This window comes from Mixophyes fleayi, chromosome 7 (assembly GCF_038048845.1).
Source record: "Mixophyes fleayi isolate aMixFle1 chromosome 7, aMixFle1.hap1, whole genome shotgun sequence".
NCBI classification, from domain to species: domain Eukaryota; kingdom Metazoa; phylum Chordata; class Amphibia; order Anura; family Limnodynastidae; genus Mixophyes; species Mixophyes fleayi.
In genome coordinates this window covers 18,569,510-18,586,147 of record NC_134408.1, presented here as the reverse complement: position 1 = coordinate 18,586,147, position 16,638 = coordinate 18,569,510, and the positions used below count along the sequence as shown (strand labels likewise).

General features: G+C 42.2%; 2 protein-coding genes across 2 annotated transcripts in view; one reads left to right on the top strand and one right to left on the bottom strand.

Annotated features, from left to right (window-relative positions):
• The window catches only part of FAM83G (family with sequence similarity 83 member G), a 34,221-nt gene extending 18,571 nt beyond the window's left edge, over window positions 1-15,650 (top strand). Inside the window, exons 3-5 of the mRNA XM_075179244.1 lie at window positions 5,079-5,203; window positions 5,569-7,375; window positions 11,402-15,650. Coding sequence (XP_075035345.1) covers window positions 5,079-5,203; window positions 5,569-7,375; window positions 11,402-11,779 — 2,310 coding nt within the window. The 3' untranslated portion in view covers window positions 11,780-15,650. The remainder of the gene's footprint in view (window positions 1-5,078; window positions 5,204-5,568; window positions 7,376-11,401) is intronic.
• SLC5A10 (solute carrier family 5 member 10) overlaps window positions 1-16,638 on the bottom strand; it is a 94,948-nt gene that overhangs the window by 61,658 nt on the left and 16,652 nt on the right. The window contains exons 8-9 of the mRNA XM_075179245.1: window positions 14,340-14,545; window positions 10,035-10,170 (exon numbers count right to left, since the gene is read on the bottom strand). Of these exons, the coding sequence (XP_075035346.1) occupies window positions 10,035-10,170; window positions 14,340-14,545 (342 nt within the window). The remainder of the gene's footprint in view (window positions 1-10,034; window positions 10,171-14,339; window positions 14,546-16,638) is intronic.

Below are 16,638 nucleotides of genomic sequence, written 5' to 3'. Positions count from 1 at the left end.
ACAATATAAGCTTACCACCATCTGCACATATGAATGTACTATAACAGTGTTAAGTACATTAACGGCATAAGCTTGTCTTACTGCCTGTCTGTTACAGTCAGTATCAACTGTGAGCAACTGTATATATGTATATATCATCCGTTACAACAAGTTCTGAAATAAAACCAACATCTAACAGCACAAGTGCCTTGATAATAGGTTTCTGCCAATAGGTTATGGGCCCAGCACACTTCTGTTTAGAAACACACTGTGTGGCAACAGAATAGTTTCCTAATCCCCTGAGAGGCAGCAACTATTCATGATCCCCAGAGACCCTTCTTACATAATGCTAAATGTAACTGCAACTATTGTGTTCACATCATTTTGCTGAAAAAGGGATTTATAACCTACACACACTGGAGGCAGCCATCTTGTTCGCTGAAGTAATATTTATGAGAATGCAGCTATTTAAATCACTATTGGGAAGAGATAGCTAATGAAAAATAGACAAGACCTCCTTGTATGTCCCTGTTTTCTGTTTTCCTTACTGTACAGCGCTGCGGAGCAAAGTGGCACCTTACAGAGCTACGATAATAATGATGATGATGCCAATAACTAGGATACATTAATCAATATGCCCAGTGTATCTGTAAATTGTCTCCTCACAAGGGGGAAGTCACTCACTCTGTCAGGCAGCTGAAAATTCTTTCTCTTGTTCCTTCAAGCTAATTATGTGACTCATTCAAATGGTTTTTTTTTTGTTGTTTTTGATTTACACTTGAGTTTCCTTATGATACAATCTGGGTTTTTTTGCAGACTACTAAATTTTTGGGATACCCAACGTTAAAGGTGATCAGACAGGAATGCAAACATCTTAATCTATCTCCCTGTCACAGACTATAATAGCGACAGACAATTGTGTGTGTGTGTGTGTGTGTGTATCTGTATCGAGATATATATATATATAATTATTATACACACACAATCACTAAGATATATTCTTAATTGTGGCTGGATCACTTATAAATAACTTATTGTATAAGTTTAATTCAATAAGTGGGCCAGTGCACCGATGTTTACAATTGAAAATGTACTGATTTTTGTATTAGGAATGTGTTTTTTGTAAGAAAGGAAGGAAGGAAATCCCATGTTAATTGGGCCTTTTCATTTGTGAGTGACCAAGAATGCACAGGAGGGGATCGTTAGACTTTCATCCTGTGTCTTGGAGAGATAGGAAACCTAAGGGCAAGTAATTTAGGAAATCGTAGATTGATGTAAATTTTGTTAAGTTTAAGTTGCATTTAGATCCAAGTTTAGAGAACATTTAACATCCTGATGCTAACCATTGAATGCAATATGTCAGACTTTATGGTGCCAGCTGGGATCAGGGGGCTGTGTTACCCCCCTGCTAACGTGTTTCAGAAACAGTATATAACAAGCTCTGTTTGACAATGCAATGTATATTATCTGTACTTTTGGATGATCACTAATACCTCCAACTAGTGTGTAATGGTCCTTGTAAGGACATAAACATCACCGCTTGAAGATTCTGCCTTACATCTATTTCCTGCTGTATCCTGTGACCAACAGATAGGAGCTTACACTCTAATCCATTCCCCGACTATACTGTGTTGTACCCAGCTTCTCCGTGTCCACTCTCTGCCCGCTACCCAGAAGTCCTGATAAACCGCCCAGGAAGAACATCCCTCTGTCCCCCCCCACAGACCAGGTGGCAGAGTAAGCCCATCCGGCCACATTAACCCATTGCAAACATGACCTTCCGTTTAAATCGGGTAAGAAAATTCTCGCTGCAGTGTTTTTCAATGGGGAACTGGCAGGAAGTCTGCTGTGCGTAGGAAAATTTCTACCCCCATGATCAAATTTTTTTTTTTTTTTTTTAAATTATATTCCTTTCTAATACACTTTTACATATCTATTTGTGAATGTTATCAGTAGCTGTGTTATATACAAGGCTACTTATCCCTTGTAGTAAAACAACAGCCCTTGCGGTGAGGCACAGAGTACACAGGTGAACGAGCTACTGCAGCTGGAAGTTCCCATTCTATGGTGGACAGAGGAGGGGCAGCTGTTGTCATATGTTTGCTCGCTGACATCTGTGACGCCGCCCTTACATCTGATTAAACCAAGGCCACAGCGTTCCATTACATGGGAGAGACAGACGGAGCGGCAGCTTGTGTATAGGGGATGAAAACCAGGACATATATATACGATGACACAGTGCTGGATCCAGAATTAGCCAATCAGCTGTCGTCTTTCATTTTCTAAACTCTACTAAGGAAAGTGACTGAATCTGATTGGTTGCTACAGACTACGCCTCTGTCATCTGTGCAATAGTTTTTAATAATGTCCTAATATATGTTTTTAATTGATTTTTCTTTTTTTTTTTTTTTTGCTCTCATTATCTAAATGCCTGCATTTCTCTTCAGTTTAAAACTTTTATAGCTGCTTTCCAGTTCTGTTTTATTTATTTTATTTTTTAAAGGGAAAATACAACCATTCCAACATATAGTCGTCACCCGTGTTTCCAAAGTTGCAGACTGAAGGTTTTACTGGATTTAGCAAGTTTCCCCCACCAGGAAGGAGGTTTTACAAGAACGTTTGTCCAGGAGGCAGGGTGTGGGCTGTGCAATGTATAGAATGCAGATTAGACTGTACAAAAGGCAGCGTATAATCAGGGGGGGTGGGGGAGCATTCTCACAGAGATATCCACAAAGCACTTTTTTATTGTCTGAAATGCTATAATTCAGCGATCTATCGTTTGTCAATTCTATCTGCAAATACTTAGAAGCTATTGCAAAGCATGGTGTACACTAATGGGCAGGTAACTCTGGCATGCTGGTAATCTCTAACATGCCAGAATTATAGGATATCCTATTATGGCCAAAGCAAATTACAGACTCATTTTTTGATTTGTTTGTGTGTCCATAAGACTTGGGGGGGGGGGTTGATTTACTAACACTTCTAAAGTAGAGGTGCTGCCCATAGGGACCAATCAGATTCTAGCTATCATTTTCTAGAATGTACCAGATAAATGATTGCTAGAATCTGATTGGTTCTAGTCTTCCACACTCCATGATATTGGCCCAGAGAGATAATTTCTGTAGAGGGTGACAGACATTTCTAACCTGTCAGGAAGCGCTACGGAATTTGCTGGAGCTATATAAATAGATGATGTTGATGATTGAGGAATAGTGATGGGCGACAGAGCTTGCAATAAATAACTTGTATCAGGATAAGTGCGGTTATAAAACCACACCTTTGTTTACACCTAATTAGTATGCATGGCAATAGACAAAAAAAGGCCAATATAACAATAAAACCCTCTCTATGGCTGGATGAAATATTCTGTACTAGGCAAGAAACACCCAAGATCTCCCATTGCACCTATGCAAACGTCTACTCCTCTGCGAATGCAGCCATCTTTCTCTAACAGCCGGCACACACTGGCGGAAATCCAGTCGCACCGGCGCCAATGAAATCGCGGGACGTCACCATAGAGAATTTCTCTCTGCATCTCTGCCATTTTAAGCTTCATAAACGAAGCCCACTGGAGGCAGCCATTTTGTGGGCCGAACCAATACCATTGATTTCCTAGGAACTGACGATGCCAATGAATATCCATCCAGCCCACAAAATGCGCTACCTCCTGTGCCAGGGGGGGCTGATTTCAGTGTTTCAGCTGATCCTCTGAGCGCTAGTCTAACAAGCAGCAGAAATTTGCAAACGTTCCATGACAAAATGGCCACGTAAATACACTTAAGAACACATGATTAGCTGTTCTTCTGTGGGGGGGGGGGGGGCGGCAACCACATAATTTAGGACAGTCTCCCACTGAATTAGAAGACTTAAATGATATGTATGCCTTGCCAGGATATAATCTTAACAATATAGCTTAGTGCAGAGGTTCCCAAACTGTGCACTTGGGCTCCTTGGGGTGCCTTGAAGATCTCACAGGGGTGCCTCAGCCAGGGCCAGTGGTAAGGAAGGCGGGGGACTACTTGGTAATTATTTTGGCTTAGGGGTGCATTGAAAAAATTTGGGAGTCTCTGAGGGTGCCTTGAACTGAAAAAGTTTGGACTCCACTGGCCTTGTGTAGTTTACCAGTTGTAACCCTTTAAAAAGTAGTTGCTTTGATGTTGGAGCTGTTGCATAACGTCCTACTAGCCTCATGCACTGTTTGGGGCGACGGGCGTGGGAAATGTCCGTGACATTCGGCCGCAGGCTCACCATTATTAATAATAACACTGTGTAGCCACAGGGGACGTCCAATCCTGCTCGGATTCTGGTCCGGTCACATTGTTTTGATACCATGTTTTTGCTGAGGTAATAACTGTACCCATGCTACAATAACAAACTTGCGTGTGTCCCCTGGCAATTGTCTAACACAAAGGAACCGGGGACATGTCACATGGCATCGTATTACAGCCTCCTGTGTAAATAGATCTTCCCGTGTTTGATTACAGAGCCCGGTATCATTTGTGTATTGTCAGTAACCTGTTCTGTCTCTGCGTGACTCATCGCTCCTATCTGGAATTGGGGATAGGAGGAGAGTGGATGTTTCACGTACATTCAGATCTGAAATTAAACATCTTGATTAAACATTGGTGCAACCGGCCTCAAAAATCCAGCGGACGTCATTTTTCGGTTCCAACTAAAGACGTGATTTTGAGTTCTTCCAAATTAGTGATTTATATTTCGTGAAAAGGAATTGGAATGTGTGTTTTGCTTTGAAGGGAGACCCCACGTTCAGTATACATCGTCTCCTGGCCAGATTGATTCATTTTTTTGTTACCTTTCAGATAGGACAACATATTTACTGATTGGTTGTATCCGGTGTACAAACCTTTTCTTGCCTGATCCTCGATAAGTGCAACAAAAATAAAATAGATCTGCACTTTCAGGACAATTTAATAATAAAGAAAAAAAAATAGTAGATATGTCTTTATTCTAAGCCATAGTCTTATGACTTAAATAGTCCATTTAGGTGGCCTCTCCCCTTGCCGTAAAACAGTCCTGTGTGCTGGCTTACTACCTGGGAACCGAACGCTGATCTGTTTTTCTTTGATGTTATTTTGCAGAACCTCAGGATCCGTAGCGTGGAGGGCGTAGAGTTTTACACCCGGTTCTCAACCAAGTTCAAAGGATCTCTAGGACAGAAGTTCATGTTTGTGGACGGAGACAAAGCCATGTGTGGGTCTTACAGGTAAACCAACTGTGGGTAGTACTACATGACTTACACTGATTAGAGCGGCATGGTAATTTAACCTTGGAAAGGTGGCAATAAACAAGATGGGCAGCCCATGATGATTGAAGGACTATTGGGCTTCTACTAGATGTACAAAGTGGCAAGGAACCTTAACTTGGGATGAGGTGATATTGAATATGAACAGTCCATGGCTATTAGAAATAAATATTTTACAAACCCATGGCCATTCTTACAAACCATAATGCCAGACCTTAATTTGGATCAGATGAGTAGCTTAGGATGCTTACACTAAAAAAATATACATTTTTGCTAATATTTTCAGGAACTTACATAGTTTGCTTATTTTTTTTTTTTCTTTTTAGTTTCACCTGGTCAGCAGCAAGGATTGACCGAAATCTAATCACAGTCCTCTCTGGCCAGGTAGTGGAGAGCTTTGACCGCCAGTTCCAGGAACTCTATCTGCTGTCCAAGGGTGTCGGTCTGAAGAATATCCCAATGGATAATGAGCCAATACCAGAACCAGTGGCTTTGCCGGTTTCCTTACCTGCCGGACCTACAGAAGCAATCGCCCGGAAGCTCATTAACCCCAAATATGCCTTGGTGAACGTCAAGAGTGCCAGCGATTCCGGCAAAGATCCTAAACAAGAAATCAGTGCCGTCAAGAAAATTACCACCAAGGGGAGAGTGTCCACCTTCCAGCAACAGGTGGACGAACCCCAGATTCACCCAGCTCTACAAGATATGGAGAGAGCCAACATGTTTGACTATCTGCCCACATGGACGGAGCCAGACCCCGAGCCAGGAAGTGACATCTTAGGTTATATCAACATCATTGACCCCAGTATCAAGAATGCACAGCTCTCTCAAATGAACAGAATCAAGATTTGTGACACGTCTCAAGCAACAGCCCAATTCATGCAACAGAGCAGGGAGAATGAGCTGAAGCAAAATCAGAACAGTCCTGCTTCTAGCCATAACAGTAACCCATCCAGGCAGGCCAGCCAAGACGAAGTGCCTGGACCTAGTAATAGTAAGGGTATCCCATCCTTGCAGGCCAGCCAAGACGAGATGCCTGGACCTAGTAGTAGTAAGGGTAGCTCGTCCAGGCAGGCCAGCCAAGACGAGGTGCCGGGACCTAGTAGTAGTAAGGGTAGCTCATCCAGGCAGGCCAGCCAAGACGAGATGCCTGGACCTAGTAATAGTAAGGGTATCCCATCCTTGCAGGCCAGCCAAGACGAGGTGCCTGGACCTAGTAGTAGTAAGGGTAGCTCGTCCAGGCAGGCCAGCCAAGACGAGGTGCCTGGACCTAGTAGTAGTAAGGGTAGCTCATCCAGGCAGGCCAACCATGACGAGATGCCTGGACCTAGTAGTAGTAAGGATAGTTCATCTAGGCAGGCCAGCCAAAGTGGTTCTGTCCCAAGCCGCGACACAATGTCAACAGAAACATCCAACTTGATTAACGATTTGGGAAATCAGCATAGAAGTCAGGATTCAGCGGCCCCTGATGAGCAGGAGTCAACTTCTTTACAGAAGCCCATAGAAGGCTTTGCAGAACTAGCCGAAAGTCATCATCTTGTGTCCACTACCAAAGGTCAAGGACCAGCGGGTGGTAGGCCACCTCCGGTGCCAAAGCCAAGAACAGTGCCAGTCACAGACTTCATTACCATGAAGAATACTCTAAATGCCAAATCTGGCAGAACAATCTCATCGACGGAAGAAAATCTTGTGCCATCTGTCAACGGGGTGGATGCTGAAGGAAGAGAAACTGAAGATATCGACATTCTCATTGAGAATGATCAAGATGAAGACAACCGTAATATTTACCAGCTGTGCACTGGGGAATATTCCTCCAGTGGTTCTGGTTCTCAACCTCCATCCAACGCCTCCTCCCTGTCGGAGGAATACTACCCATCCACGCCCTTACAGAGGAGGAGTTCTGAACGTATTTCCAACGGGGAGCGCCCTCCTCTTCATAGAAAACTGAGTGATGGCCACATAAGCAGAGGCAGCTTTTTGAGTCCCAATAACATCTCCCAGCCCTATATGGATATGAGATCTGTTGATAACGAAAGGAGGAGGAGCACGCTGGAGGAGGAGCTTAAACGTGTCCTATCATCTAGCCACCCAGTGCAAGGGACGGACCGGAATTATGGATCGGAGCCCCCCCAGGTGTGTATTGATATCCCAGAAAGTGATCTCCAACAAATCACGATGACCAGTGAATCTAAGCTAGAAAAAAAATAGTTTGACACTTAATTTGTGCCTTGGATATATAAACTTTTTGTTGCACATAGAGGTGTATTTTACACCACAACCTTGTCCTTGACTAGTTTGACAGGAGCCTCTTATCACTTCTCTGTATTGATAGATGCTGGTTATTGGCTACATGTTGACCGTCCCACTTCAAACCTACTTACATACGGACTTGCAGGAGTTGGCTAAGCTGAAATGCTTTGAGCAGCTGTTAATATTCTAATGCTCTTATTGGCTACAGGCTGTTGTGGCCCATCCCACTTCGTCTCCTGCACGTCTGTGTGTAACCAGTTTCAGAAGACTGATTACAATGGGTGCTCTGACCCTAGTCAAGACTACTAGGAAGCTATGAAGGCTATATACAAATTAAATAAACAAAAAATAAATAAATTATGATTTTTAAGAAACAAACTATAGGCTGTCAGAGGACTTATCAAACTATATGGTGGAACAATGAGAATTGCACAATGGTCACTGCAACGCAACGGAGGAAAGATGTTTTATAGATATCGTTTGCCCACTGTTCCGATGGAGGCGAAGGGGCTCATTTAATCAGATGTTCGCTTTAATTTATATACTGTGTTTGAACAATGACCGTGATATGATGGATTAAATCACATTGCACCTTTTGGTATTAAATATGGCTGGTTCACCTCATCATAGCAAGCAGGTGGGTACTTCCCACTAATGTGAATGCGTTCACGTCCTTCCCTCACGGAGGAGATAGCCATTTTGTAGGTTGACACAATATTCATGAACGCAGCGCAACCTATCCATTCAGTCGGCTGTAGTGGCATCGCTAGTTCATAGTCATAATTTTATAGGCCGAATATTAGTCCGGCCCTCAAAATGTCTTCCTCCACTTTGTATAAGGGACATGTACACTATGCAGAGACATTTTGGTTTTGTGAGTTACTTGTAGCTCTGTTTTGTGGAACATTTATAAAATGTTTTGTCTCTAGTACACAACATTTCTGCTGCTTTACATAATCATAAAGTGTTATTACTGTACTTCAGTTATTCAACTCTGCCGAGAGAGCATGTTTACACAAAACCAATAAAATGGCCGCCTTTTGGATCTGTTGATGCTTTCCAGACTTTCTTCAACTTAAAACTGTAGGCAACGTCCACCCACAATGCAGCCAGAGCGACCTCCTTTCTGCAGCTACAACTATCCCTGGATTCTATAGTGTAGGCAGGCTTTGGCCCTCTAAAGTATTATTGAACTACATTTCCCAGAATGCAATGTTTTTTGGTTCGCAGAGCATGGTACGAGTCCTAAGGGTAGATTTATCAAACCTTGTAAAAGGGAAATGAGGCGGTGTTGCCCATGGCAACCAATTAGATTTCAGCTATCATGTTCTAGAATGTACAGGAACATGATAGCTAGAATCTGATTGGTTGGTAATTGATAAAGCATTGCTAAATCTGCCTCCTAGTTTATAGACCATTGGCAAGTCAGTAAATTGGTTTCAGTAGAGGGTACTCGGTTTGGGGAAGTTGAAGCAGCTTCTCTTGCAGTCTGAGCCTGGCACAGTCTTAGTATTAAATCTCTGCCCTCCTTGCCAGCCATGGGCCGTACTCCATGTTCTTGTTAAGGGATGTTTATTATGGCACACCATTTAATTTAATACAGCCTGCTTTTTATTTGTAACAGTTAGAAGGCTTGTATATGCTTGTTTTTGCACGTTGCAAGGATATACAGTGGTTGTATAAAGTAGTGGCAGAGTTGCCTGAGGGAGACTCGTTCATTATTGAGATAGGACTAGATTGTGGTTTAATAGTTTCTTGGTGTCTTAAACTGTGTGGAGGAAGTAAATCCGTCTCGTACTTAAGTAATTGTTTATAATTATTTAAGATTATTGCTATAATCATTACCATGATTTAAAAATTATTTATTAGCAACTATTTATATAGCGCCTACATATTACACAGAGAATGTTTGTTTAAATATTTGCATCAGTCCATGGTTTGTCATGTTCCACCACAGGCATCACACATTTGGTGCATACACGTCTTTAAGTAATATTTGTACAGATTTCATCACTTCAGGGTTCATTAGATAAACAATGTATATTATAAGGGCTAACGCACACCCTACTGTGAGTTATCACCTCAGATTTCACGGAGCAGGGGCCTACGTGAACCATTCAGTATTTCCATGGCAAGCGCTGGGTTACATGATGTAGCTAATAAGTTATTTATATAGCACCTACATATTATGAGGTGTGTTACATAGTTAGATAGTTATTGTTTCCAGAACACCAGTCGGCATCAGTGCAGTTGCTGTACGATGCAAGTGGCCAAACAAACAAAATGGAGGAACTCTGGATCAAAGTGTACCAGTTGCCTAAACACAGTGGAGGCAGCCATTTTGTGGCTGGACAAATATGTAGCCTTATCAACTCATCAGGAACTGGTCACCTGACTGAGGCAAAATGGCGGCGGCCACCACTGTGTTTAGGTGAAAAAAACAGTTTAAAAAAAAAAGGGGGGGTGGGGTCACGAAAAAACCTATACATTACAATAACATTGACACTTCCCATAGTACCCACTCATTGTTTGCCCTCCTAACCTGGATAGAGCGCCCGGCTGATCATCCCTGGCATCACTATGAAGATCATGGGTAACATTTTGAGGTAGCTGGCGAGGATGGATCCGGCCTTAGCGTGGCTCAGGTTCTTGGCGGAGAGTGACCTCTGCACGATGACCTGGTGAGAGAGGGTGGAGGGGAATAAATGCCTCCTTTCTGATAGAGAGATAATGTACCACAACCTTTCTGTATTAGGACTGTGTGTGCCACATTATCAGGCTCTGTGTGGAAGCAGCGTTATGGCCTATCCTGACTGAATGGGCATGTATATGCTGGGTACTACAGGAACCAGACAGTCTGGCCAGCCTGCGACTCTCCAGGTGTTGTAAAACTACATGTCCCAGCATACCCTGCCAGCTTTCGGCTGGCTATCTACTGGCAAAGCATGCTGGGGCTTGTAGTTACACTTGGAGAGCCATTGGTTGGCAACGCCTGGTCTAGAGTGGTAGGACAGATGACACTTTTTATATAGCAATAACAGACCTGGTCACTTGTCCAAGTCTCCTGAGCGTGCACTGCAATGGGCTGTTAGCATGTACTGCCCCCTAGTGAAAATATATATAACATATTGCATTGATTTCTGATACAAACAGCTGTAAAAATAGATGCAACAGGTTCTAAAGCCTGGTATGATAATGGAGACACAAAGCCTTTCTATGCAAACAGTACAGGGTGAATAGGTTAAAAGAACCTTCGTTGCTTATTTCTGATAGGAAACTGGTTCTTCTGACGTGTGTATACAGCTGTGTTCTTCTGTGGTGATTGAATTTGCTGTGTATTCTGGACATGAACATTGTGTTACTCAGAGAGCTCCATTGAGCTGTAGATTCCCAGTACAACCTTGCTGTATACATTAGTTTAGTCTATTTCCAGGGTGAACACTTTGAAGCAGGTTGAGGGTAGCTGTCTTCTCATCGTTAGCAAGCTAGGAGTTGTAATTCAACAGCAAGGGCTAGATTTACTAAGCTGCGGGTTTGAAAAAGTGGAGATGTTGCCTATAGCAACCAATCAGATTCTAGCTGTCATTTATTTAGTACTTTCTACAAAATGACAGCTAGAATCTGATTGGTTGCTATAGGCAACATCCCCACTTTTTCAAACCCGCAGCTTAGTAAATCTAGCCCCAAATTTTGGTTTAAGGGCGGGATACTTACTTTGAGCACCAGGACCATACAATATCCAGCTGATGCCAGTGCAGATTGCATGTCATTGCTTTAATTCATATTAATGCTGCATGATGTGTTGGGTTTTACGTCTTTGCCCCTGCTGACTAATATTGGCCCTGCCGGCAGTTACAGATTAAGCCAAGTTCATACTAACACCCTATCCTTCTCTTCCTGCTCTTCAAGGGAAAAGCGATTTTCCAGTACAGTCCTAATGGGACCGCTGGAGGCTACGACAGATACCACTCCAACCCAGCTACCAGGAGCGCAGGCAGGGGACGAGGCAAAAAGGAAAGTATGGAGGGCCCCGGGGCGTACCGTCAGCTCCATCGGAAGTCCGAAGCTCCAGGGGCAAGACCCGGATTCTGGAGCAGCAAGGACTATGGAAACAGCTACACAAGCCCCGTTTCTCAGAGCCCGGTCCTGCCCGACAACTCGCCCACTCCGTTCGGGATTCCGTATTCTAAGCTCTCTCAGGCGAAACACCTTAAGAGCAAGATAGGAGCTGCCGGCCTGGATTCCAGGAGGAAAGGACACGTTCCTCCAGGACACAAGGACCTTTAAATCGGCTGTTGGGGACCGTTGCCAAGTTCATCATCCAGAGGCTTTCCTCTTCCTGAGCTCTGTAGTAAGGGGGACTCCACACTACGGGCCTGCAGGGATACACTACGGGGATGAATGTACGGAAAAGTATGCCCAATAGTTGGCCAACGCTGTGGTTTTACCTCGTTTCTTTCACCTAGAAAACGCCAGAAAGGTGCTGCTGTCTGACCACAGAGAAGCCTGCATGCCTCCGTGTGTCTGTGTGCTTGGGGAGGCTGGTGGACATTTATTGGGAAATTGTGTTTTTATTGTTGTCCATCTCCGCTGGGCTGCAGGTTCTGCGTCTACTGCACTTCCGCTCTACCCTGTTTACATTCTTACTTGAACCGTGTCGTTTATCGAGGAGCTTTGAACACAGTGATTGTATTAAGTTTTAGTTCTCCTTCTGGTATTGTGAATCATCCACCAGTTTTCCTATAGCGGATCCAAGCATTCAAATGTTCTACTGTATAAACACAGGCTAGTCGCTGGCTTCCTGCTTCCAAATGTGCCTGCTTTTTTCAAATTAGTGACCTTTTATCATCTGTTTTTAATTTACTGCCCTTTGTACGAAGCTCCTCCTTAATGCCAGCGGCAGTTATTCAACACTAGAAGGAGGAGAGATCAGCAGACTTTTTTGTAGTATACAAAATAGCATGACTTTCCCACAGTGACATAGTGAAAAGGAATTAAACTTGAATTAAGAAACGTATTTCTTTTTAATACAGTAAAATATTTACTTTTTATGTGGGAATAGCTTTTGCCTTTTAATAATAGGTTCCTCAGAAAGATTAAGAAAGTGACTGAAGAAAAGTGGTTGGATTAGGCTGTGTCGGTCGCCTGCACACAGTGGAGGCGGCCATTTTGTGGGAGAATGCAGCCTATCGATTCTGGAATAAATCGTGATGTCATCATGGAGTCAGCCATTTTGTAGGGCGAGCCAATATTTATAGCAATACGATCCGTCAGTTCACTAGTAACTACAGAGGTCTAAAGTTTGTACAACGTACCTCACCCGTAGCCCCTGCAGTTCAAGGATCGGAGGGCCACAGTCAGCCCATCACAACCAGAGAAATATGTATTGTTGCAAAGTTGGAATTGTCATGCAGAAATGTTTCTAAGGTTAATCTGTCACGTGACCAGGATTTAACCCACAAAATGGCTGCCACCACTGTAGTCAACAGACAGATTTAACTTTTCATAAAAAGGTGTCATTGCAAGTGTTTCTTTTTAAGTTGGGGTTTTTTTTTCTGAACACTGTTTGCTGTTACATTTCTCCTTATCAATCCAGACTTAATGGCGTGCATTGATTATTTGAAATGTAGATTTGTGGTCAGAACATCTGTTTGGGATGGGCGGGTGTTTTTATTTTTTTAGCTAAACTTCACTTAAGTTTAATGTTAGCCATACTTGGTACATTTGGAATAGTTTACTGTATGTTTTAAACTTGTTGTGATTGTATGTATGTGAATATGTAACTTTATGTATATATGTGTGTATGTATATAATTATATATCAGACTTCTGTATGTGAGGGCAATTGCAACTACATAGGTACTCGTATCAGGGTTACCATTGCTATTTAAGGAATCCATAATTGTGGTACATTCTTTGTCCCAACATTAGAGTTTACATGTCGCCTACACACCGTTGTGGCAGCTATATATTTTTTTTCTAGCTCGACCAGTAATCAGATTCATCAATTTCACTAGCAAATAAAATGCCTTGTGCTTCTGTGGAATGGGTCGTCTTCTCTTGAATATTGGTTTAGCCCACAAAATGGCTGCCCCCGCGGTGCTCAGGTTGCGTATCCACTTTTACAATACACTGTACAGTAACGTTTATGGAGTTTGAAGCCAGCCCATTTTTTGTATATATGGCATTGGACCTACAGGTTGGACGGTTGCCATAATTCTTAAAGCAAAAAAAGTGCCTAAAAAATGATGAATAGCATCTAGCAACATTCAAGTATCTGTGTTAACATTTCTATACCATAAGAGAACTTTGAGATGGTTAAAGCTGTGTTTTCCCTGGTTGGTTAGCCACGTACAAGGACATTTTTTCTATAGTCCTCCATACCGGTCTCTCTGATGTGTTAGGCAATAAACTAGGACTTCCTGTTCTAAAAGACAGTAAGTGTGGTGTGCGTAGAAGAACGCTTCCATCACGGAACACAACACGCAACGTCAGAATGTTGTAGATTTTACATAGAAATAAAAAGTTTGTATTTTAGATATAAACAAAGCTTTTTTTGAAGCGTCAGTTCAGCTCTTTAATTAATGACCGTTGATTTTAATTTTCTTTTAAGTGCTGCTTTTTCGTTTTTTAATACTTTTGCACTTTAACATTGGAGAGAATATTAAAGTAAGAGGAAAAGGAATCTGCCGCTGCTGTACTAAGACACATGTGTAATGTGGTTTATCATTGAAACAAAACTGGCCAATCAGATTGCTTATTTTTTTTTTGGAATGTCCCTTATACTCAAGTTATGCAGTATTGTCTTTGGTTAGCAGTGTAACCCTCCCCCCGCACTGGTTAATTACCTGATCTGTGCACCAGTACCAGGCTGCAAGAATGGTTAAGCCAAAGGTCATGCCTGTCCAAGGTAGGTCGCCGGAGACTGGGTCACGGAACAGGTGCATGGCATCGGAGCGCGGCAGGTGGCACGTGGTATTGGGGACAATTAGAGATGGAACGGCGGCAGCGTACGCCGTTTGCAGATTTTGATAGCCTCCAATTTTGTTAAATGCTGAGAGAGAAAAAAAATATACATAATTAAAAAATGTGAAAAAAAATAAATAAAAATCTAGAACAGATTTGGAAACCTATTTTCACCACTGCCAGCTCCCGGGTGTAACTTTCTGATGTATTGACCAACTTGACATAACACACAGGCATCGGCAGCACATTAAAGTTTGCCCATTGCCTACACACACAGTGGGGGCAGCCATTTTGTGGGCAATATTTGTGAGAATGCAGCCAATCAAATTCATAGGAACTAACGATATTCCTGAGAGGTTTGAGGCACTTTATGGCTCATACCTCAAGTAATTTCCGTAGGCTGTCTCCACTGTGCTTAGGCGACTGGTACACTTTATGCAGGGTTAACAAAGATAATCTTTTGCACACATCTAGAACTTTCCATGTCATTTATGTGTAAAGGAAAAATCATTTGTAAATGCAACATCTGGGGGGAGGATTTAGGAAACTTTCTAAAAAGGAACAGTGGAGGTGTTGCCCCTAGCAACCAATCAGATTCTAGCTATCATGTTCTAGAATGCACTAGGTAAATGATAGCTAGAATCTGATTGGTTGCTATGGGCAACATCTCATTTGCTTTTTAGAAAGTTTGCTAAATCTACCCTTGGTATTTTACATAGTTTTGATAGAGACCATACGGTACAATGTGTCGGGATTATAGTATTTGACTATGGGAATTTCATTTCTGTCAGGTGACACGTATCAGTCGGCCATATTCTCTGTAACAGTGTCTAAAATCCATGATTGTCTAGGAACAATAACAATATACGCACTGGAACCTCATTATGTGGAGAACAGGTGGATTATAATAAGTCTATCAATATGACCAAGGGGCTTCCCAAAAGGCACAAGAGTCCTGACTGTATGCCAAAAAGGGCTTCCTGCTGTGCATTGTGGGATACCATATAGTGCATGTGTTTCATTGGTCGTCTGTCCTCAAAATGTTTCTTTAAACTACCAAAGATCAGCGGACATCGTACATTCTGGTTCCTCATGTTTCAGCTGTGATAATCTGCAAAGTTCTCAGACTATTTTTGTATGGTGTAAAAATAATTTTTAAGCTATTTTAAATATATGCAGTATTTAAAACCTTGTCTTGGTGTCCTTTGATTTTGTTTGTTTCATTCCTGTTTAAACCGATTTCCTTCATTTGAAGAAGTATGAGGCAAAAATAATATTTTGAAAAGTAATTTCTCCATATGCTGTGGTGAACTGTAACTCAACTCAATAACACTCATTGAACACAGAAATCGTACACAATGATTAATGCACTATATATTAATTTGTCTTCATAAATGGGCAGATGCACATTCATCATCCAGCACACCCATTATATTCTCACAATGGGTTATATACATAGTAGATAAAGCCTATAACAGGCTTGGCTAACCTGTGACACTCCAGGTGTTGTGAAACTACAAGTCCCAGCATACCCTTCCAGCAATAAGCTGCTATATATTGGCAAAGCATGCTGGGGCTTGTAGTTTCACAACACCTGGAGTGTCACAGGTCAGCCAAGACTGGCCTATAAAGAGGGATAACCGAAATCAATGAGTGAATTTAAAGAGTTGCGTTTGCCGTACTTTCGGACTCCTGGTCGCCAAGGCCTGCCCCAATGATGTTAATGATGTTTATTACATACCACTACCCCCCCTGCCCATGTATTGCAATGTCATGATCACCACAATAAGTCTGACAGGAAGGCTCTAAGAGGATACAAAGGAATTGTGGGTAAACAAAGACTAGCAAACGGTAAACACTGAATGGTCAGCACACAGACTTGCTAACACCGTCACAGAGACTAGATAAAGTCCTATAACAAGAATATTTTTTATAGATTAGATTAAATAAAACTATACAGAATTTTGCTGCATTTAATAATAAGTGGGCGAGTAACAATAACGGAGTTTATTTGCTTCAGGACACTTGTTTCTGTCAAAATTCTTTAGTACTATTAGAGGATACGCTGTTATACGCTTTATTGTGGATTTGCTACACCCTAAATACAAATATAACAAGTAATTCTATTGTTTCACCCATACAACCCTTATGTCCTGGCCACTGTTGTGAGTTTTACAAAGT